The sequence below is a fragment of the Epinephelus fuscoguttatus genome, linkage group LG18, assembly GCF_011397635.1.
Source record: "Epinephelus fuscoguttatus linkage group LG18, E.fuscoguttatus.final_Chr_v1".
Lineage (NCBI taxonomy): Eukaryota > Metazoa > Chordata > Actinopteri > Perciformes > Serranidae > Epinephelus > Epinephelus fuscoguttatus.
In genome coordinates this window covers 20,229,273-20,252,638 of record NC_064769.1, presented here as the reverse complement: position 1 = coordinate 20,252,638, position 23,366 = coordinate 20,229,273, and the positions used below count along the sequence as shown (strand labels likewise).

At 40.1% G+C, this 23,366-nt stretch overlaps 2 protein-coding genes and 1 long non-coding RNA gene across 3 annotated transcripts; 1 reads left to right on the top strand and 2 right to left on the bottom strand.

Moving 5' to 3' along the window:
* Positions 1-2,355: 2,355 nt before the first annotated feature.
* On the bottom strand, positions 2,356-11,042 carry LOC125905614 (uncharacterized). The gene is made up of 3 exons (XR_007451670.1): positions 7,537-11,042; positions 6,489-6,638; positions 2,356-2,444 (listed from the first exon to the last, which is right to left on the bottom strand). It is a non-coding gene; the product is annotated as an uncharacterized LOC125905614 (long non-coding RNA).
* On the top strand, positions 4,777-13,036 carry LOC125905613 (prosaposin). Its single transcript, XM_049603705.1, has 10 exons — positions 4,777-4,934; positions 5,029-5,087; positions 7,075-7,149; positions 11,052-11,177; positions 11,263-11,376; positions 11,468-11,548; positions 11,712-11,895; positions 12,351-12,409; positions 12,497-12,554; positions 12,646-13,036. The coding sequence occupies exons 1-9, from the start codon at positions 4,883-4,885 to the stop codon at positions 12,551-12,553; spliced, it is 807 nt and encodes a 268-aa protein (XP_049459662.1). The 5' UTR covers positions 4,777-4,882; the 3' UTR covers position 12,554; positions 12,646-13,036.
* A 1,084-nt stretch (positions 13,037-14,120) lies between these two features.
* Positions 14,121-23,011, bottom strand: mat2aa (methionine adenosyltransferase II, alpha a). Its single transcript, XM_049604682.1, has 9 exons — positions 22,702-23,011; positions 20,536-20,613; positions 20,041-20,163; positions 19,295-19,407; positions 19,050-19,193; positions 18,223-18,441; positions 17,801-17,983; positions 16,779-16,912; positions 14,121-16,679 (listed from the first exon to the last, which is right to left on the bottom strand). Exons 1-9 carry the CDS (start codon positions 22,787-22,789, stop codon positions 16,577-16,579), a joined length of 1,185 nt encoding a protein of 394 aa, XP_049460639.1. The 5' UTR covers positions 22,790-23,011; the 3' UTR covers positions 14,121-16,576.
* Positions 23,012-23,366: the final 355 nt, after the last annotated feature.

Genomic DNA, 23,366 nt, shown 5'->3' with positions numbered 1-23,366 from the left:
ATGCTAAAACTATTATCAGTCTCCTTCGGCGCCTATTGTTTTTACTTCCCCTAAAAATGTGTGACAGGCTGCTAACCTCACTATATGCTTAGCAGGAAGTAAAACTGTATGCTGTGAAACTGCTCAGATAACCAACATAGTAGCAACACAAACATAAATCTCTTTTTCCACCTCGAGCTGGTTTGTATTACTGTACACAATTCCAGAAAGACACACTTATCTGAGACCTGCTGCAGAGTTTTGAATTACTGGAATGAAACACTTGTGCTACCATAAACTACTGGTTATAAATATAAGCCACGAGATACGTTTGAGAAACCTTAAAGGCACCAAGGCAGCAATTGGACATCCACACACAAAGTCACTGGAGGGCACTAGGGCAACAACGAATCCTTTAACAACTGATTGTAAACAGCTAAACATGTCAGAGATACTGAATCACTCCAGCTATAACTGACTCTGGGACTATCGGGCTTATTGAGGAAAACAGTGAGACTCATAATATTCTTCTGATATTTTAAATGGTGAATGGACTACACTTAAATAGCTCTTTTTAAGTCTTCCAACTACTCAAAGCGCTTTTACACTATATCACATTCACCCATTCACACACACACAGTCATGCTCTGGTGGCCAAGGCTACCATGCAAGGTGCAACGTGCTTCTCAGTAACCATTCAAACACACTCACACACCTGGAGGAGCCGTGGATCGTACTTCTGATCTTCTCATTAGTGTATGACCCGCTCTACCTCTGAGCCACAGTCACCACAACTAGAAAACTTTTTTATATCATGATGTGTTATGTTAGGTATGGAAACCATATTAAACTATCTAAGTGACACAATACACAGTGGACAACATGGCAGTGGAAAGACTCTTTTTCAGCAAGTAGTAAGTGCTCTCTGTGTTTCAGACAGTTTTAGAAAATATATTTGTATGTCAGAATTTCCTACATTAAAAGACTACGGTCAGACAGCAAATATGTCTGACTGACTGACTGTAATGCTCATTACGAAGAGGAATGGAAAAAAAATGGAGACAGCTTTGGTATTCTGAGAGAAATGTCACACATCACACTGCACATCAAAAATGTTTATATTTGCTTCAGTGACCATTTCAGGACAACTCCAACTCAACTTGTGTTACTGTATACTGTCAGACTTTACGGCGCTTTCAACAATACAAGCTGAACTATAACCTTTAGTATGAGCTATATACTCAGCTGCACTCTGAGGCTAAGTGATATGTCTAAGCTTAGCATCTTAGCATGCCTACCATTAACATAATAAATATGTTACCATGCTGACATTTTAGCAGGTTACTGTTGGCATGTGGGAATGCTAATGCTAATTTTTATAATGTTGACAGAATTTTAGTTGAGTGCAAAACATATGGTAAAGCCATAGACTGTAAAAAGAAAATGGATGTAGCCACAGTGACATTACCCATTGGGGGTTTTTTGGAGCAAGAAGTGACCATATTTGGCTGAGAGGGTGGAGCTGTGGAGGAGTGAGGGGTGGATCAGACTCAGAGACTGTAGCAACACCTTGCAGACGGCCCAACACCACCGTTAGCTAAACTAGCTGCAGAGACCAAAACTTCTTTTTCTGTACCAGGCTTTAAACATGCTGTAAGGTTGGGCAATTTAACATTTGGGGGTTTGTGGGGATTGTCTCACATCTAGAGCCGCCCTCAAGTGGCCATTCAAGGAACTGCAGGCTCTGACACCTCCGCACTGGCTTCACTCTTCAGCTGTGGAGGTTGGCCCTTGGGTAAAATTAAATTTTCAGTATATCCTTAAGGAGTTGGATAGATCAGCTCATACAGCTTTCATTTACAGAGGCGTGTCCTCCAACAGATACTTTTGATGAGCTGTGATCTGAGAAGCAGAAGGTTAATGGGCCTCTATCGCATGACACGGCTCTGAGTCTGAACACATTCAACAAGCAGCAGATGAGAGTAAACCAAAAGCTTTTAGGAACATAAATTAACAATAGAGTCAGTCAAGGGGAACACGATTTACGAGATGAGAGTGACAGTTGGATCGCAGCCAGGGTTTTACAATCACTTCCAACACTATAATGGCAATACCTGAGATAATTATCTGTGAAAATGACAGTAAAAAACATTAGGTGGTTATGTAATAATAAGCCTACCCTACAGGAATTATTTTAAAACAATAACACTAGAGTGCATCATTGAGTGAGGTAATAAAAGTGTATGAATAGAGTTTGCAGAGGACAGTGCATCATCATGAGCTACCACACATTTATCAGTTCTTTTGATGAAATGTTGCAAGTTGAATGAGCATACCTGTGGAGCCTGGGATTCATGTTAAATAATGTTTTTACCTGTCATTAGGGACACTGCTGTGGGTGTCAGGCTGTGCGATCATGAATCTACTGGGCCCAGTGACAAGCGACAGCATTCTCCAACCCCGACCTAAACCAGAGGAAAGTGTGAAACTTCAACATCACTCTTTCATCTTTAAGAGAAACTCTGCACTTATTGAACAGAGACAACTGAGGTTTGCATTTCTTCAGAATCAGGAAGTCTTTTCAACTTGGCACTCTTACGCTCCTAGAAGATTTAAAGTTCAACTTACACATGAAATCAACACATAGAGAGCACCAGTTTTCACTTGCACATGTTTTTCAAATGTTTCCCTTTTGAGTCCTGCAGAACTGATGCAGCCACAGATATTAATTTCTTCCTCATGAAATAAGCTTTAGAGGAACATTAAACATTACAGATTTTTGACCACATGAAGTAACGATCACACACATATCTCATGCATGCAACAATGTAGAATGAGGCGCCTGGTGTGTGTAAGTTAAAAAATGAGTTTAAGGTGTTGGCTTTGATTTTTGTAATCTAACATCTGCCAAGACTGTACCCAAATATTTGAACTCATTGTTGACCTGCTTTCCAGTGCAGACCTCCAGGTGATTACAACTTAACATTCCCAAGGATTACTATTTAGTCAAAACTGAAATACAACTGTGCTATGTGAAGTGCTCACTAAGATATGTGCTTACCTAGTTTTTATTTTAAAGACACTTAAATTACCGTAAGCAACAACTTTCAGTGACACGTCATAATGGCAAGATTTTTTCCCACTAACGTTGACCTCCACAGCATTTTGGTTGAAAACTGAGGGTTGAGACTGAACATTTAAGAATCTAGCTAAGCTGTTTTATGGCAGAGCACTTGAGGCAGACGTGATACAGACAAGGGCGAAATAAAACATTTAAAACTATGGCTGTCAAGATTACAGAAAATCTGAAGTCTGTGATAGACTGCTGACCCACCTAGGGCTCACCATGCCTCTAACCCTAAGCCTGCTGGGACACACTCCGGCCTTCTGCAGCCCTGAATTAGTTGTTCAGGCATTTGGTCATTAACCAAACTAAAATTTAAATTTTGGCCTGATGATGGCATCATGTGAAAATTCAGGGATCACAAAAGCTATTATAATTCATGCTGATGGGGACATGAATGTCCAAAGCAAATTTCATGGGAATCCATCCAAAAATTGTTGAGACATTTCACTTAGAACCACAAATGTAAACCTCATGGTGGCACTAAGTCAGGAAATCAGCATAGTCATTAGGGTGTACCATTTTGGGATCACTAATGTCTGTACAAAATTTTGTTTGAATTAATTCCTGCTGGTGGCGCTAGGGGAAAATTCAGATGATAACCAAAGTACAATATGTGGGACTAATCCTCTGGGGAACATGAATGTCTGACCAAAACTGTTTGGTAATCCATCAAGCAGTTGTTGAGATATTTCAGTCTACACCGAAGAGGTGGAGGACCAGCAGAGAGGCAGACAAGCATTGCCTCCCTAAAAACATGTCTCTTGTGTCTAATTTAAAGCCACCACTAGGAGTTGCCAGAGTAACATGGCCGAGACAGTGGGGATCAGCAGTTAATAAAACACATAGCTTTTAAGCAAAACAGGATGAAACCTTCAAACCTAAACCTCTATACATTGTATGGGCTTTAAATGCACAAATTAACTTTATAGGAGTAACCTATAATCAGAGGTAAACCGTTGTCAAAGCGTAAACCTAAGATTCCGTATGATGGGTGTGTTTGGAAGACATCTGAAGATGAGATTTGAGGTGATACTGACTGCCTAACATGTTTAATTACTTGTTGATGCCTTACAATCTCTGAAGTTGAGAGGGCCATTTTGAAGCATGGGGATTACATGTATCGTCAGAGTTTATCTGATCAAAACTGAAATTAGAAATCAGTCTACGGTGTGAAACAAGTGGGTCTGTTAGCTTTAGTGTGGGCACAGGTTAACGTACATAAGCTATAGTTTTCAGTAGTACTAGGAGAAATGAGGACTTCTGTGTTTCACCACAAAAGAGCTGAGGCAACAAAGCTTCTTTCACCATAACTCCAACTTTGATTATCCTACGATGCACTTCAGTGAACGTTTATGGTGGAGTGGCTGATGCAGACAAAACTGCAAAATATATTTCAGTGTTCACAGCAAAAATGAACCAAACTGTAGGTGACACGAAGAAGCCACTGTATATTTCAAAAATAATTACAGTACTTCTGCAAACACATCTGAATCTTTAAAATAAACAGTAGCAGGTTTTTGCACCTTGATGTGAGGAACTGAATCTGAAACTTGACTAATATTAGCTTACTGAGGGACAGAGAAAAAAAAATTGTTCCGCTACACTGAAAATATTTTTTTATCACACTAGCATGAGGTTGTTTTTCCCCCCTCAAACTCTGGTTGGTGGGGGCTATAGGTCGCAGGTGGGCCCTATCAGATATAAGCTGCGATCACAGTTCCCTGTACAGACCTCAGGAGGGAAGACGTTCAAATAAAAGCCTGAAGATAAGACAGGATGGCCTTGTTCAAGACTGCTTTGCTTCTCTTCATTTGTCTGGAAGGCAGCGGTGAGATTATAATAAATTTTACTAGGATGATGACTTACAAAGCGAATAGCCAAAAAGACAAGCGTCAAGTATTAATGATTATTTCCCTCTGCAGCTCTGACTTCAGCTTTCAAGGTTGATGGTTTGCAAACCGTCCCAGATGACCTTAGAGCAGTAAGTTTATGATTTTTGATAACCTGTAACAAAATTACATTTTGCATTTCAAACAAATAACAAAACACACATTTTGACTATAATGTGCAGGTTTGCAATATCATGTCTGTTAGATATCCTAGAGATTAGAGCTTACTATCAAATAACAAATATCAACTTGAGACAAACACATGTAAATATAAGAAATTAAGGATCTCCTATGAATTTGTAGATATTGTTTATGAACACATTTAGTGTTTATTAACGCATCTGCGTAATAAAATTGTATGTTACAATGCATTTAACACCTTCTTGCAGTAGTGGGGGAAGTATTCACATCCTTTACTTAAAATGAAATTACTCCGTTACAAGTAAATCATTTAAAATCCTGCTTGAGTAAAAATACAGAACTATTATCGGCAAGTCACAGTTATAGTATCAAAGTTAAAGTACATGTTTTGCCCCTGTGATTGAGCAATTATTACATAGGACGTCTTCAGATTGTTAATACAGATTTAGCACTTAGCATTTACTGTCATAGCTGCTGTAGGTTGAGCTAGTTTGAACTACTTTACAATCAGGTGGTTCAATCATGTCAGGAGTTCAGAGTGGAAGTAACTCTTGACATCTGAAACATCCCAATAGGGCCCCACCCAACTTGATACTGTTTTATCATTTTGGATCACAAGCAGAATGGTTGGAAACCACTGATTTAAAACAATGTATTGTGTTTTATAAACTGATAATAAGGGTTTTTTTTAACGTAAAATCTTAATCTTTAAAGTGATTAGTATCTTTATCTAACAAATAAATGCAGTCAATTCAAAAGAGTCAGAAGGATTGTAGTGGAGTGGAAGTATAAATAGCATGAAATTTACATAATCAAGGAAAGTACAAGTACCTAAAATTGTAGTTAAGTTCAGTAGAGTTTAGAGGTATAATAATAGCACCACAGGACAATATAAAACTTCAACACCACTGTTCCACTCTTTAAGAGAAACCCTACAAATAGTGAAACTGTATTTAATGAAATAAAAAGGGTTGTGACATTTTAAAGCAATAGTGTTGACCTCTCACTAAGAAAACTGATATTTGCATTTCTTCAAAATCAGGAAGTCTTTTTAACCTGACACACTTCCACTCCTAGAGGATTCAAAGCAGTGGTTCTCAACATTTTTGGTGACATGGACCCCTTAACTGATACACATTAGGTCACGAATATGATTTCACTTCAGGGACCTCCATCTGAAAAGATTTTTGTTGTTAGCTATGATTAGGAGCAGAATTTTGTCAGCTACTGTCAACAACTGTTGTAGTTGTTAACTACAGTTGAGTGGATAACCTCGGAGGAAGTGAAACCTACAAGCTCAATAGTCACTCAGATTCATTATTCTAATGTGTCTCCTCGCTTCCCTCACTCACATTTCTTCTTCACGTCTTGGCTACTCCCAGCGAGGATGTGTTTCTTGCATGCAAGAAAAAGCTCCTCCTGAAGTCTCCTCTCTCCTCATGTCCTTGATGTAAATTTAAGGGATTTGTAGATCCTCCACGATGGTGGAGGGGGATGGATTTCTGGGTCACAGGAGGAGAGAGGATACGAGGATATGAGGAAGCATAAGTTAGTGCAATGAAAAGCACACTTACTCACATTGGGCCCACTTCTATTGTGAAGTAAAAAGTCAAAATATAAATTCACATTTTCTAAGGGCCCTCTAGAACTCCCTCAGGGACCCCTGGTTGGGAAACACTGATTTAATGTATACAACTTTCACTTTTTTTAATGTTTCCCTTTTGAATCTAGCACAACTGATGCAGCCACGGAAATTTTTCCTGATGAAATAGGGGGAGTAACATTAAACACAGCAGTCTTTTGACAACAAGAAGTAACATTCACACATCCATCTTATGCATGCAACAATGTTGAATGAGGCACGTGGTTTGTGGAAGTGAGTGAATCAGTTCAAGGCCTTCATTTATTTTCTTTATGTGACTTTGACTTTTTGTTCAGACTGGGGATGTCTGCCAGGACTGCACCCAAATATTTACACTCCTCGCTGACATGTTTTCCAATGCGGACCTCCAGGTGAGTACAAAAGTCGCAGCAAACACATTCTAGAGGATTAATATTTGCTCACTGATATTATCATTGATACTGTGTGTCCATATTCATAAGTCCAGATTAAAATACACAATGTGCTATCTCAAGTGCTTGCTACGATCTGTGGTTGAATAGTTTTATTGAATAAATATAAAAAAACACTTTAAATTCCACCTGGTCTTTTGTCAGGTGAAGCACATTCTTCACATTCAGAGATGCAAATCATTTATAATCAGTCGTGCATACAGTGAAAATTCACACATGCACAGTAAAGGTCTCCTTTTCTTTTTGGTGCTAAGCCACTTCCTGTTTTTCTATGTTTAATGAAAGCTGAAATGAAATTTCACAGGCAGTTATCGTTTCTCACCTGACCTTAAAGTTCCTCTTTTCTCTGAGCTTTTGGTCTGTGGAGAGTCCCATCTAAGAAAGAAAAGTAAAACTGGTTACTTTCTATGATTTCTATTAACTATTTGGGGTCAGACTTCAAGAGATTTCACACCTCACCTTTGCCTCTTTTTTGGTGAAAACCATGGGTTGGAAAACTGAGTAGCTGTGAATAAAAAAAAATGATAGAGTTGTCTCAGTATATACATAACATTTAATTCACTGATGTTATAAATTTCTGATTGCTACACAAGGCAAAATGTAAAGATGCAACAACAAAAAGTGTGGTTACAACAAAACCACTGCCACCTAGTATGTAGAACACATCCCTGTAAATGACGCTGATAGTTTGACACAATAAGAAGTATCACCTTAAAAGCATTGAAAAAGTAGTCAAACAGTTTCAGACTCTGTTGCAAACCACAGGTGTTAAACATACAGCCCGTGGGCCAGAACCTGCTCGCCAAAGGGTCCACTTGGCTCACAGGATGACTTTCGACACCTTATTTTGATGCTCTTTCTATGAGGTGCCAGGTTTCAGGAGCAAGTTCAACAGGGAGTAACTACCTCATGTAAAATGCTACTTCAGAGGCTTTTCCACACTGACCAGACTCCAGCTCTCTGAAGAAAAAAAAACCAATGCATGCTCATCATGCTTTATTTAAAAATATTGAACTTTGTGCAAAAATATTGTCATTTAGCAGCTTCAGTAAAAAAAAAAAAAAAAAAAAATCAGTATCAGACTTCTATCTTAAAACAGTATTGGAGGAGTCGTATTTCTATGGCACTGTCAAAGCTTTAGATTTGTAAATGATTTGTGAGGCAGGTGATGACTTCATCTTCTTCCTCAATAGCTTCCACTGAAGTTTGGTGTGGTGATTTATGGAAAAATAGCAGACTGACCGAAGGAGGAAAAACTGAGATATGTTTTTTTTAACATTAACCTTATTTTTCTCTGGCTGGTCATCATCTGTTTTGTGAATGTTTTCAGAATATCACTGTACTTCTTTACACTACAAGAAAGAGAAAAACTTGGCTGTGTTGATATTTATAGGTTATTATGCAATGGTGTATTGGCCAGGCCCACTTGGAGTCAAACTGCTGCATGTGGCCCCCAAGTTAAAATGAGTTGGACACCCCTGCAGTAAACAAAAGTCTGCCCAAAGAGGCCAGAGGTTTGTTAAATTTAATTTTGCTACAAGCACCACAAACAGATGCAAACTCCATTGTGTCTGGCTGGCAGCAAAAATCTTAGTTATCTTAAAATGATCATTAGGTAAAACTGAAACTACCATATTTGCAAGGCTGGATACCACAAGTTATCAAATAAAAGTATAAATGAGACATGATTAAACAGATAGCCTAATGAACCAATACATAGCGGAACCAATAAATGGGGAAATAGCTTGAATAATAATACAAACTTGCCTCATTATAATTCACTTTTTTTCATTGTAAGGTCAGCAGGGTTGTAGAGTATTTACATATAATGTTAATTACAGAAATTACTGTTTTAAAATACCCAACGTCTAGATTCATCACTTAGCTACTACCACATTTTGCCAGCTAGCTCTTGTTAGCTACTGCCAAAACAATGCCTTACCTGGCTTGACAAGGCCACAGACGCTATCTAGCTAGCCCGCTATTTAGCCTCTTTTATTTGGCATTTAAGTGAAAGTTGGTGTTAATGACAGAGGCTGGCTTTTAAATTCAATTACCTCGGCAGCTTTGTGACTCGGAGGATGTCCCTTGGAGAAAGAAACTGCTTTGTAAACAGCAAAAAGAGGCTTTTATCTTTTTTATTGCTTCGGAGCTAGCTAGCTAACTAGCCGTTAATGAGCCGTTTGGAGGCACGTGATTGGTTGACAGGTGAGGGGGTAGTGACTGCTTCACTGTTGTGAAAAAAACGTAACGTAAAATTTAAATGATTTAAATAAAATAATTAAAAGACAAGTAAAATCAAATAAAAATAAACAAATTTGTCATAGAATCTGTTTTAATAAATTATTTAATTATAACTATTTATGTATTACTCAGTGTACAGTCAGGTCCATAATTATTTGGACAATGATACAGTTGTCATCATTTTGGCTCTGTACACCACCACAATGGGTTTTAAATGAAACAATGAAAACACTTCAGCTTTCATCCTGCTGCTCTTGTCAGCAGTCACATCATCAATAAATACAAGAGAACCAGTTCCACTGGCAGCCATGCATGGCCATGACATAACAGTACCTCCACCATGCTTCACTGATGAGGTGGTGTGCTTTGGATCATGAGCAGTTCCTTCCCTTCTTCCTTCTCTTGTCTTCCCATCATTCTGGTAGTTGATCTTTGTTTTATCTGTCCATAGTATGCTGTTCCACAACTGTACAGGCTTTTTAGACGGTTTTTGACAAACTCTAATCTGGCCTTCCATTTCTAAGGCTAACCAATGGTTTGCATCTTGTGATAAACCCTCTGTATTTATTCTAGTGAAGTCTTGTCTTGCTTACAAGAGCAGCAGGATGAAAGCTGAAGTGTTTGGGGCACCATTATCTGCTCAGATTCAACTAAATGCTTCAAAACTCACTGGACGATGCTTCACAGTGCAGATGGACATTGACCTGAAGCATACTGCAAAAGCAACCAAAGACATTTTTAAGGCAAAGAAGTGGAATGTTCTGCAATGGCCAAGTCATATCATCTGACCTGAATCCAATTGAGCATGCGTTTCTCTTGCTGAAGCCAAAACTGAGGGCAAAACACCCAAAACACAAGCAGGAAGTGCAGACGGCTGCAGGAAAGGGCTGGCAGAGCATCACCAGGGAAGAAACCCAGCATCTGGTGATGTCTATGTGTCCAACACTTCAGGCAGTCATTGACTGCAAAGGATTTGCAACCAAGTATTAAAACTGACTGTTTAATTGATGATTATGTTAGTTTGTCCAAATACTTATGAGCCCTTAAAGTCGGGGGACTGTGTGAAGAAATGGTTGTAATTCCTACACGGTTCATACTACATTTTTGAAAAAAAAAAAGCCTTAAATGAAAGCTGAGAGTCTGCACTTTAAGCAGGTATTCATTGTTTCATTTAAAACCCATTGTGGTGGTGTACAGAGCCAAAATGATGACAACTGTATCATTGTCCAAATAATTATGGACCTGACTGTATGTTTGCTTCAATGATAAAAGCTAAACCTTGACCAGCCACAATGCAACTGGCTTTGCACTGCATCTGCTCAAAGATTACCCCTTTTTTATCCCTGTGTTATTGTTTGTTTTATCTTGTCATGAACATTTAAGAGAAAGAGAAATGCCTTGGTGAAGGACATTAAAAACACGGGCACAATACATTTAATTTTGGCAGGAAATCAACCACTCAGTCTTCTGACCTTTGATTGTGGCTGGCAGGATGAACACTGTTGCTTTTTTTCTAAAATCAATGATAATTTTTAGATTTATACTCGTAATATGACCAGGTTTAAAGACCACAAACCTAATTTGGTGATTTATTTCAGAAAAAGATCATGGATGGCATTGAAAATCTGTGCGACCACCTGCCAGGGCCAGCTGCTGCCAAACTGTGCAAAGACCAGGTGGAGAAGATGCTTCCAATGGCCATCCAGTTCCTTACTGGTGTTGTGGTAAGTTGCATACATGTTAGCAGTGGTAGAATAGTAATGGTGTGTCATGGTGAGGTCTATTCTTAACACATCTTTTTCTCTGTAGAAACCAGCAGATGTCTGCAAAATCCTTGGGCTCTGTGGCTCTTGTCACAAGCGAGAGAAGATGCTCCATTATTTTGTCAGGGAGGCCCTTCAGGTTGCTGTGACAAGTGAGAATGTCAGTAAAGTACAACACAGAGAGACACAAGAATCATTTTATGTTGAAAGGCTCTTTGTGCTGAACTCCCTCTGCTGTTTGTGTCAATCAGGTGGATCCCACAACACAATGCACCTTCTGCATTTTTCTCATGAAGACCCTGGAGGACTTGCTGCCCAGAGAAATGACTGAGGTGAGTCACGCTCCTGCAGTGGAGGAACACACATGCACATGTACAAACACAATATCTCTTTGTCCTGCACACCCACACATGTAAGTAGACGCCTACATGCCTCCAGACAGTACTGACGACTTCTTTGGGACACACTGCGCCTTCCTCTTTATTACTTTTGCAGGGTGCTGTGGTCCAGCTGCTGGAGGAGCTTTGTCAGATTTTGCCCCCCTCCTACCGAGTCCAGTGCGAGGCCATGGTTGGCAAATTTAGCAAGACGGTCATAGACGCCATCCTGGGCTACGCCACCCCTCAGGCCATCTGCGCCCTAATCCGCCTGTGTAAAGGGCAGGAGGCTCCACTTGTAGGTCAGTCTGCTTCTCCATCAGTGATTTGTGCAGGGCTTCATTGCCTAACAGTGGTGATCCTAGATTCTGGGGGGCCCCTGGTGAAGAAGCCCATCTAGCCCCCCTCACTCCACCCCATCCCTCTATAACAATACACAAGATGGTGGCTTTTTTATCTGTAAACTTGAACCATGAAATTAAAAAATAGCTATTAACAAATACAATTACAATATAACAAATATATTAAAAGTGCCACCTCGCTACAGTATTGGTACATTTAATGTAGCCATCTTTTATATTATTAGTTAAACCTGACAATTTAAAATGGCTGAAGTGAGAAAGCTCTTATAAAACACTTTTTTAAAAAGCTGGAACCGGCAAATGTTTACATAAAGAATGATCAGTTATCCAGATGAGTTCATTTTCTGTCTATCAACGACTAAATTCAAATGTCCCTTTTTTCCTTTTACTCTCAGACCCGTGCACTTTGTCAGCATACAGGTGTAGAGACATGAGGACTGCCCTCAAGTGTGGAGTAAGTAAATGACTATCAAGCTGTAAACTTGTTCAATGTCTGAATGCTCAGCAGTGATCACATTTCCGCTTTGTCTACTCCGTGCAGACGATGTTTTACTGTCAGAAATATGCCTGGAAGCCTCTCAACACCTTAAAATATTAAGGTAGGTGGAATTTTAAGACAATTTTGTGAGAACTTGAATCCTAATAGAACGCACAGAACCCTACAAAATATGTCCAAATTTCTCTTTTCAGTGTGGGACCAAAAATATGAGTCAGAGTCGAAGGCCCCAAAGACGACCCAGATCTTTCAACATCAAACTGCAAATATTTCTCTAACTGCTTGACACCTGTGGCATTCTGTCTGATAGCATTTCAGATACTGATATGGTATCTGAGTGCATTTTTTTTGATTTTGCATTGTACATACTGTCTGCACTGAGTGAAGAAAGCCAGGTCTTAGCCGGACAAACTATCATGACAAAGGCATTATTTGAAGTTCAGGAGTAAAAGGAATGTGGAGCAGATATGAAGACTCAACTGTAGGATCAGAAAGTTGAATGATTCGTACAAAAGGAAGAATTTTCACAAATATTCTGTCGACTTGATAAGAACTTTATGTTTTTCACTTTTTTTTTTTTTTTTTAGATGTGTGTACTGTCCTCTACATATAAAGTTTTATGGCTCCATCTGCTTTTAAGTTTCTTCTTGTAATCTTTCACATACAGTCAGATGATTTCAGGAGAATTATCTGAATAAATGATAAAAAAACCATCACTGGGTCTGACTTCTCTTCGGCTATTACGTGTTCAAATGCTTATACCATTCAGCACTCTGTATTTTGTAGGCAGTTCTTTTTTTACAGGTCTTTATCCCTACCCTGGTGAAGTAGTTAAAGCAGCTCTATGAGAAATTCAGAGCATGATTTGTCTGCACACGGTTCTTAACATGAAGGTGGCTGAGTCAGCAGCTAGCAGCTAACGAAGCTAACTCCATAAACAGTGCTAGGCAACAGTGTTGGCAGAGCTAATGGTGTTAACAAGGGGGAACCAGAAGATGGGTGCTACGTCTCTGGGACGACCTAATATCAGCTGTAACTGCTGCACAAGCACAGTGGCGATGATCTAGTCAGTGAGATACACACATGCCCTACCATTCATGTGCTGCCAAACCAGTTTACTGCAACAAACCTAAGAGAAGCTCATATTTACAATACACAGAGGTAGCATGACTTCATTCTTCACATAGCTAATAGGTGTTTGCTTCTATATTCATGCTCTGAATTTCACATACAAAACCTTTTAAGTCTAACTTTAGTGGTAATGTTTTCTGAACTTGAACTTTGTATTTGCATTTTTAAAGTGAAGTGAATGAGTCTTTGTTCAATCAAAAGTCTATCACCGAGTGTAAGGGTTTGTATAGGTATATCACTGCTGTTAACGTTCACACAGTAGGAGTATGAAAGCCAGAAATGAAACTTCTCTCATGGGATTAAATCAAGGTACTTATATTCTGTCAGAGGAAGTGATCATGTTTTCAACCTCTTGATTCTGATACCTACTTCTGCCTTCATGTTTTATCATTTTTATCTCCATCAACAACATTGTAATTGCTGTTGGCAAGAACCTCTATATACAAATAATCATTTAAGTAACTGTTATGGGTCATAATTGAATCACATGAATCTGCTTCACAACACAAAATAAATAACCAACAGCACAGCCAGTGAGCACAGGGAATGGTGCAGTTTATTTGAAGGGTTTGAAAGAGAAACTCAACAACAAATCAAACTCCTCAGCATGAATTATTGAAGAGGGAGATTTTGCAACCTCAGGGTAGAAACAGGGTAGGGAGTCAGATATATAAGGATAGGGGCATTGCAAAAAAATGAGAAAAGGCACTTTTACACATTCAGCAACCACAATGACAGACTAACTTCTAATCAACATAGAAAAAAATGCTCGTCAACATCCCCCCACAGGAGACCATGTAAACAGGCTGGTTTCTCTGTACAACACCAACCAATCATTTTGTCTCTTCTGTAGATGAGATGCAAACATATTGTAAAACGTCTTTGGGAGGTGGATCATTTCACCGGATAAATAATCAAACAGACAGTCTAAAATGTTCTCAGCAACAATGTATGGCTCCTGTCTGAGGTTTCTCTGCAGTGCACTCAAAGAGCCACATGGTGGTGGCAGAGGAGCCAAGCTAAAGACAGACACACATCAGTGCTCTGAAAGTAGAAAACAATCTTAACTTCAGTTGTATATGTATATAAGGACACAGTGCCACCTAGCTACACGATGAGGACACTTTGACTAACTGCACACACAGTTCACACTAAGTACCAACTGTGGTGATTTAATAACAACCTCACACAGGTTTACATTTGGCTTAGCTTTAACTAAGAGAGGGGCAACCAGGAAAGCATTCAAAGGCATATACTGTATATTCAAATCTGGCCAGAGTCTCTGGCATGCATCATTATCTTTTAATTTACTCACTTAAATCTCAACAAAACAGTCTTAAAAAAGAACAAGGAGAGGAGCAACCTTGACTAACCAAGATCGTTTCAAGTGTACTAATCAGGAAAATTTGGACTTGTGCCATCCACGACCCATGGGGTATGGTGTCAAGAATGTTTTCTTTAAAAACACATAAATAAATTAAAAACAAAAGCTTCAGCTGCAAGCTCAGCAAGCATTTTGGGACTACTGTATATACAACATTAGAAATAGAGGCCTTTCCACTTCTGGTAACTCAAGAACCAACATGCTGTGCAACTCCAGTGGATGATTGAAAATCCACAAATGTAACCATATCATATTCTGATCCCACGTCCTCATGTGTACTAAACTAACTCTGCCGAGAAGACAAGAACAGTATCACCATGTCTTACATTCATTACGGCGACTGTGTGCTGCCTCTTACGTCTTGGTCTGTCTGTGGCTCTGCTCTTTTGTTTCTTCCGTGCCATTCAACCTTTCATATTGTGCGTATGTGAGACTGAAGGTGTCAGTACCCTAAACATGTGTGACTGAGTGGAAAACTATCTTTAGATAAATAAATAAAAAAAAAAAACTTGTGGCACACATTGCTAAACTGTCTTTCCTTGCTGGTCAAACTGTTAGGTCCCACAGTAGTGTAGTTGTATAAATTATTTCAAGTAGGATGTTGCCATGGGATGAAGGCAGTCCCTGCCCAGAGGTGACTGTGCTGGGTTTCTCTGTAGCTACACCCAGAGTCAGTCCCAGGAGGGATGAGTACTTAAACATGCCTTTATCTTGGTCAGTTGACACATTGAACATCATTTGTAATATTCACATGACATATAAACTAACAAAATAAATACAAAAAAATGGAGTGATGTCATGGCGCAGCCCAACATAACCACTAGGTCATTAGCAGCTTCTGACTTCTCTGTAAAACGTCAGAAAATAAGTGGTCTGAAGGGTCAGCACAAATAAGAAAAGGAGCAGATTTTAGTTCACTGGACAAGTATTTGACCCTGTATGTGCCAACAAAATGTCAAGAACACTGGATGTGAGGGGAACACAGCTGATGGTTTTGCAATTCTCAACTGCCATTAACCCAACAGAGTTGGGTAAAATGGGAAATGACATGTTGCCATTAAAGACAAGGCAACAGAGGATGCCAACCACTGTTCATGTCAACTAAACTGCAGTGAGATTCTGAGTTTAAAATCTGATGAATACCAGAATCATCTCACAAAACATCATCAGCAATGGCAAATACCCATATGGTCTTTGTGGAAATCTGCTATAAATATGGTTTAAATATATACTGCACAGATTAAATTAATCACTCCTGATGAGCATTGTCAGAAAACTAGATGACCACTAATCATACAAAAAAACATGAGGTGAGCTGCCAGAAGATGAATAAAAGCTGGCAGCTCTGCTCAAATTTGTACGCACAATTTATCCAACACGTTTGTTCAACTTAATATCTGCAACTGAAATACTATCATAATCTCACAGAGATGTGTGCAATATTGTGGAGAGTGGGCATCTTTTCATGAAGTAGAGGCTGTGGTGATGTGGCTGTGTGTGTGAGGAGGAAATAGAGGGAGGAGGAGGAGGAGAAAGGTAGACAGACACAAAGGTTCATCTGTAGTACACCTAAGGCCCGCCTGGAGATAAGAGAGGGGGTTGGAGGGGGTTCAGAACTTCATTGGCTTGGGAACCTCCCATGGGAAGATGTCACGACCGAAGTGACCATAGGCTGCTGTGCGCTGGTAGATGGGCCTCTTCAGGTCAAGATCCCTAAGACAGAGATAAAACAATGATTTATAGAAACCTCATAGCGGGGGTGTTAACTGCATGTTTGTTGGCTGAAATCTGAAATTAAACACCACGACATACCTCACGATAACTCCTGGACGGAGGTCAAAGTTCTTCTTCACAATTTCCAGCAGCTCCCTCTCGCTCTTCTGGGAGGTCCCGTAGGTGAAGATGGAGATGGAGAGTGGATGGGCGATTCCAATAGCATAGGATACCTAAAACAGTTTTCAAAGATTACATTAAGAGTTTTGCAGAGAAAGAAGGGACAATTAAAAAACAAACAAACAAAAAAAAAAAACAGAGAGCGCTCAGCATATTCTTCACTAAGTTTTTTTCCTCATTATTTTAATTTCCATCTGAAATTAAGTATGAACAGAAACTCACTGAAAAGGACTGTGAAAAAAAATTATCTGCAAGTGCTGCCATTCCTAAACCACAATACCGGGTATCGGTGGGTACGTGAGTGTATGTACTGATCTGATACCACGTAATTTATTAATAAATTTCAAAGTACATTCACACCCAGATAAAACTGCAGTGTTTCTGGACATTTTTTCTTCTCCACTGCTCTGAAACAGTACTCTACACAAATAGTTGCAGCGTGTGGCAACTGCTGTTTTAGAGCAGTGAAGAAGAACTGATTTCAGAGCAGGAAAAGGGCATCAAAACATCCACAAAAACTTTACAAATCACTCTAGCAGAATGTGACAGACAACACAACGGTGTTTGAGTGAATAATTCAAGCCGACTGTGGTCTCTGCTCTGTGCAAGTGGGAAACTACCAACTTTTTTTTTTTTTTTTGAAAAATATTTTTGGGTCATTTTTAAGCCTTTAATCAATAGGATGGACAAGTGTGAAAGGGGGAGAGAGAGAGAGGGAGTGACATGCAGCAAAGGGCCAAAGGCTGGAGTCGAACCCGAGCCGCTGTGGCAACAGCCTTGCACATGAGGCGCGTGCTCTACCACTCAGCCACCAACGCCCCAAAAACTACCAACTTTTAACAGCCATCTTTAAGCCTACAGGTGGTTGAGTCTATGATGCTGTATCATATATAGTTTCGGGCAAGGTTTCACTTTAGCACTGTGATATATTTTACGCTCACCTGGACCAACACACGCCTGCAGAGCCCGGCTTTCACCAGAGATTTGGCCACCCAGCGGGCTGCATAGGCAGCAGAGCGATCCACCTTTGTGTAGTCCTTCCCAGAAAAGGCTCCGCCTCCATGGGCACCCCAACCACCATAGGTATCAACAATGATCTTACGGCCAGTCAGACCAGCATCACCCTGCGAGAAGAAACACGGGACTTTGAGTTTTGTGTACATGTAACACTTTGTTTACTGTGAGTGAAGCATGCAAGAACAGCTATTTCAGTAATACATTATGGTACATGGGGATGGATGGACCATAATGTAGTGACAAGAAATCCAGATTCCTTTAATGTGTCTGTTAATTTCAGGTGTCTTGATGTGACTGTGCAGGAGAATCAATGAGGTAAACAGTTTAAAAGAAGTTTTTATCTCACCTGTGGTCCTCCAATGACAAAGCGGCCACTGGGCTGCAGGTGGTATACGGTTTCATCATCCAGGTAGCCACTGGGAACCACTGCTTTCACCACCTGCTCCTTCAGACATTTGCGCATCTCCTCCAAAGTTATATGCTCGTCATGCTGCACAGAGATTACAATGGTGTGGACACGCAGTGGCACGGTGGCGCCTCTATCCTGTTTGTACTGAACAGTCACCTGGAAAAAAAGAAAACATTGAACAATGAAAAATAAATATTTAAAAAATGTAAATAGGATGTAACGGTCTACTGTTGTTTACATTTGTTTGGGGAAAGAGCCTTCCAGGTTTTAACAAATATATGTAAAACAGCTTGTAGAAACAAACATTTGCCTTTAGTAATGTAAATATGGAATTGTAAATTATGTGTGTTTTTTCCCAAAGGGATTCTAAAATGCCCCAAAGCCTAAGAGCTGTATCGTATTTGATGTGAGGTCATCATCGCATCTGTTTTAGCCTCCGTTTCTGCCTTTGTACACTGAGCAGCTTTGGTTTTGGGACTTAAACAAGACATTTTCTAGACATTGCTCTGGGCTCTCAGAGCAAATTGGTATTTACCATTTCTTGACATCTTATAGACTGCACAATGAGCTTAAAAAATATAAACTGACAAAATTATTTATGCAACTCAGATGTATATCTCTGCACCCCGTCTTTGAAAATGTATATGTGGAAAGAAAGCGCATAGAAATCAAATATTACAGGAGGCAGAAAAAATACAGTGTTTTATTTTCTAAGCGATGCAGATGGACTAAGGAGAAGTGGAGGAACTGCTTCCTTGCCGTACCTGAGTTTTGGAATCAGGTCGGAGCCATGGCAGAGTTCCATTACGGCGCAATTCAGCCATCTTGGCGTTGAGCTTGTGAGCCAGGACAATAGTGAGGGGCATGCACTCTTCAGTCTCATCAGTGGCATATCCAAACATCAGACCCTGTGAGAGGCGCAGATCAGACGGGAGGTCAAAAATAACATCACAACCACCACATTTCCTGCTACAGTTAGCCACAAACATGAATGTATAAAGCCTCCAACCTGGTCACCGGCTCCAACGTCTTCTTCTTTGCGATCCAGGTGGACACCCTGAGCAATGTCGGGGGACTGCTGTTCCAAGGCCACCAGCACATTGCAGGTCTTGTAGTCAAAGCCTGTGAAACACGACAACTGAACCTCAGTAAACTGTTTCACTGTGCATATCAATCTTCACCAAGCCTCCAGCAAATATGCACTTCAATTATAAAACTCTCTCGCAGTTTTACATGTGAACTTTGTGACATTTGTCACATTGCATGTCAACACGTATGGAGCAGATTTGTGCAGATTCTTCTCCTTCACAATAGTGTAATGTCAGGTAGAATGGAAACCATCCGCTTGACTGTAGTTAAAAAGCTGGAGGCATCTCCCAAATAACGCAGTACATTGGTTACGTAACTTTGAGTGCCTCCAGTAACCTTACTGGTTTGAGGCCACCGGCTACTTTGACTGTGTCGGAAATCATTCACTTACTCACTCAAAAACATGTTCAGACATTACTCAGGTCACTCACACGCCAAAGGCTACTACATTTACCTCTTTTCAGTCTTCACAGTGCGTACTGATAGTTAGCCCTTGGTTGCTAAATATTGCTCACTACTTCTCATAGTGCAATGTGGGATAATTTGAGTCAGCAATACAGTATACTTCTCATTTGATATTCTGACAATATGGCTACCACTGCTACTTCTATAGTACTGATGCAGTCCTATTGTGAATCTTAATTGTCCCAACGTTAGGCACTGTACCTTTGGAGGAGTCATCATAGCCTATGTGTTTGATTGCGTCCCTGACAATCTTCTGGTAGTCAACGTTGGCCCTGGAGGTGATCTCCCCCGCCAGCAGGATCATCCCCGTCTTAGCAGCAGTCTCTGTGGACACAATGAAATGCAGTGTGAGGGATGAGAGTAAGACTAAGTGTAATAGATCTTTAGAAACAAGGAGGGGAAGGTTGTCATAGCCACAGGAAAGCTGCCCTAAGTCTACGGTTGAAATAAAACCCATTGGAGAATTTTCAAGCTTTCATCACCTACATCTCTCTGGGCCTTTACCTCAAAGAAAACTATAGCATACACGAGAAACAAAATCTCAATAGTGCAACTAAAAGATGCAACAAGTACCATGACTGCATGGACCACACCTTTGTTTTGGGAAATGCTTTAGCTTGCACATGCAGGTTTCAACAATGAATGTGCAGTAAATGTCAGCCTTTAGGGTCGACCTGCTTTGCTTTCTTGACTTACCACATGCTACTTTGGCATCAGGGTCTTGTGAGAGATGAGCATCCAACACAGCATCACTGATCTGGTCGCAAATCTTATCTGTAAAACAACACAGAAATATTTTTTTAAAACACTTATCAACACAAATGAAAACACTTTGTACATTACATACTGAAATAAAGCAAATGGATTATCCACCAAGCTAAATTTCACGCCACTAAAAATACAAACATTGTAAATTGGTGCAAAGAGAGATTAAATAATTCTTAAAAATGACAAATTTCATCAAATAAATCCAGCTTGTTTATCTGGAGGTTCTGTTACCACGCAAGACAGATGAAAACATAATAGTGTTAGACTGGTTTCACTCCAGCAGCAATGGCGTCCAGATCTGATCTGCAGAGCTAACTTAACGGGTTTTAATCACAGGTGTTTAAGATGTGGTACTATACTTGCAACTGTTTCATGATTCAGCTATGTTTCCGAATTGATTTAATAGTCTACATACAGCTGTCATGAAGAAAGTGTCGAGTTAAAATTTAGGGACAAACAAATACGTCACAGGCAAAAGGGTTTTATAAATGAATTACTACTAGATGCAATTATTTACACTAGTGATCCCTTAGTTAGGGTTTAGCATTAGAAGGAAGATGGTCTAAATACATTTTTGGACATGAGTGAACCAAAAAGCAATGATTTCAACCTCACTGTATACTGACAATAACTTCTGACCTTTTCTCTCTTGGGTCAAGAGTTTACAATGTTAAGTAGCTCAACCTCCTTCACCCAGAGGCTTTTCCTACGTGAACTGTGCAGTAAAAATTCCCACAATTCTGGATCGGTGTGACAGCATGTCAAGGACGACTGAAGCTGTTCAGACATATCCCAAATGCAAATGCAAAGGGGCACTCTGAGGCACATCATTGCATTGCGTTCTCTTAAACAATAAAGTGTGTATGTGGCTGCGTTACACCCACAGTTGAGCAGCAGCCCCTGCAGTACCTATATTTAGGACTACTGGTAAGCCTATTATCTGTTACAATGAAGCTGCCCCCACTGCCCCGATGGAAGATTGAAAACTGCACCGTATTGTGCGATAAGCTGCTGAGAAATTCTGCAATTAAAAATGTTGTATGCTGCAGATGCATGCGCGTTTGGCAGTTTATTAGGTACACATGGCTAAAACTAAGTCAATTAAACCAGCTGTGAAAAAAATCCTACCATCAGAAGAGTTGTTTTTTGTTTTATTTTTGAGAGGTGTTTCTAGACATTTTGGAGGCTGAATGGTGCAGTGTAACATCTCCTCTACCCTTGCTGACATTAACAGCATAACACCATTTTCTACAGGCTCAAAAACGACTTTAAAGTGGAATGTGGTCTTTCTAAAAACAGCTGCAACACAAAATGAACATTGTGTGAAATTAGGATATGTGGAGGGGTTGTTGTCCTATCAGATCTCATTCATTTTTGGGAAGGTGCAGCTAATAACCGGGCAATTAAGTGAATATTACAGCTGACTGGTATTTTCTCTGTTGAAGTGCAGTTTTTAAGGTTAAAATCTGTGACGCAATAACTTATAGGAAGGTATAGGTACTTCCAGTGAACAGTTACAGAGCACATGTCCCATCCAGTAATGTGATACTGAAATGATGCAACAACGTATGCTAGCTAGCTATACTGTCTGATTAAAAGTGAAAACTTAACACAAGAAGCTTTAGCTGTGTTTGTGGTTTTGTGGTGTTAGCTTTTGCCGACAAAAACACCCCAGCTCATGTTGTACATTCATGTAAGAAGGCAGCGTGGAGCTTCATGTGAGTGACGGGCACCAACAGTCCCAACTGACATGTTAGCTTAACAGCTAGCCGCCGTGTTGTTAGCATGTAGCCGGGGCGCTCTAAGTTAACTTAAATTAACGTAACCTCCTTAACAGTCTTTTGTTCTCTTCATTTTGTTGTTTGTCTGGGTTACATGTATCTAAGCCACTTTAACACCACGAGGTCCCACTTTAAAAAAAATAAGTGTGACATGGGTAACTTAGTTAACGTTACAGAGAGGATGACCGGGGTACTTAGTGGACAGCTGACATACAACAACACGCTAACAGTAACATAGTAACCTGACCTTGTGTGAGAGGCTATGCTATCAGGCTAATTGTCATGTTAGCAGAGATATAAATGAGAAACTTACCGGGGTGTCCCTCTCCGACAGATTCAGAAGTGAAGAGGAAGCCGTTTTCATCGCAGTTGTTATGGAAACCGTTCTGGTGGCCGTTCATTTTGAGCCAATAAACACACTGTTAGCTAACAAGCTAGCTGCTCAGATACTGTAGTTAGAAGGAGCCGGGTGGGTGTTTCCACAGCTGTTACCTGTATCTCCTGCTCACACACGCAAAGGGTGACCACGCTGTTTGAGGGCTCAGCTCACCGGGTGTAGTGTAGCGTGGTCCAGACGGCTGTATTTATCTGACTGAACAACTTCCTCAGACCCTTCAAGTGATTTCTCCGTAGCCAATGTTGTTGTTGGGCACAGACCACGTGGTGCAAATGGGCGTGAGCTAATTAGCAAACAACAGTCCCTGAGCTAACAGTACTACATGAGTAACTCCAGGCTACCATCCCAACAGTATTACATACAGTATTGTGTTTACCCGGACAGTGGTTATCAGTCTGTTTGGCTCATGGCCCTTATAATGACGTAATACCTACTAAATGTAGGCTATATGCAGCAGCAATTATCCCATGTTTACTCCAGCACCATCTCCATTACTCTCCTACTGCTTTAAACACTCCACTGTGATATACCTTTTTATGCATAGTTATATCTGTACATTTTATAGTTATTATATTTTTCTC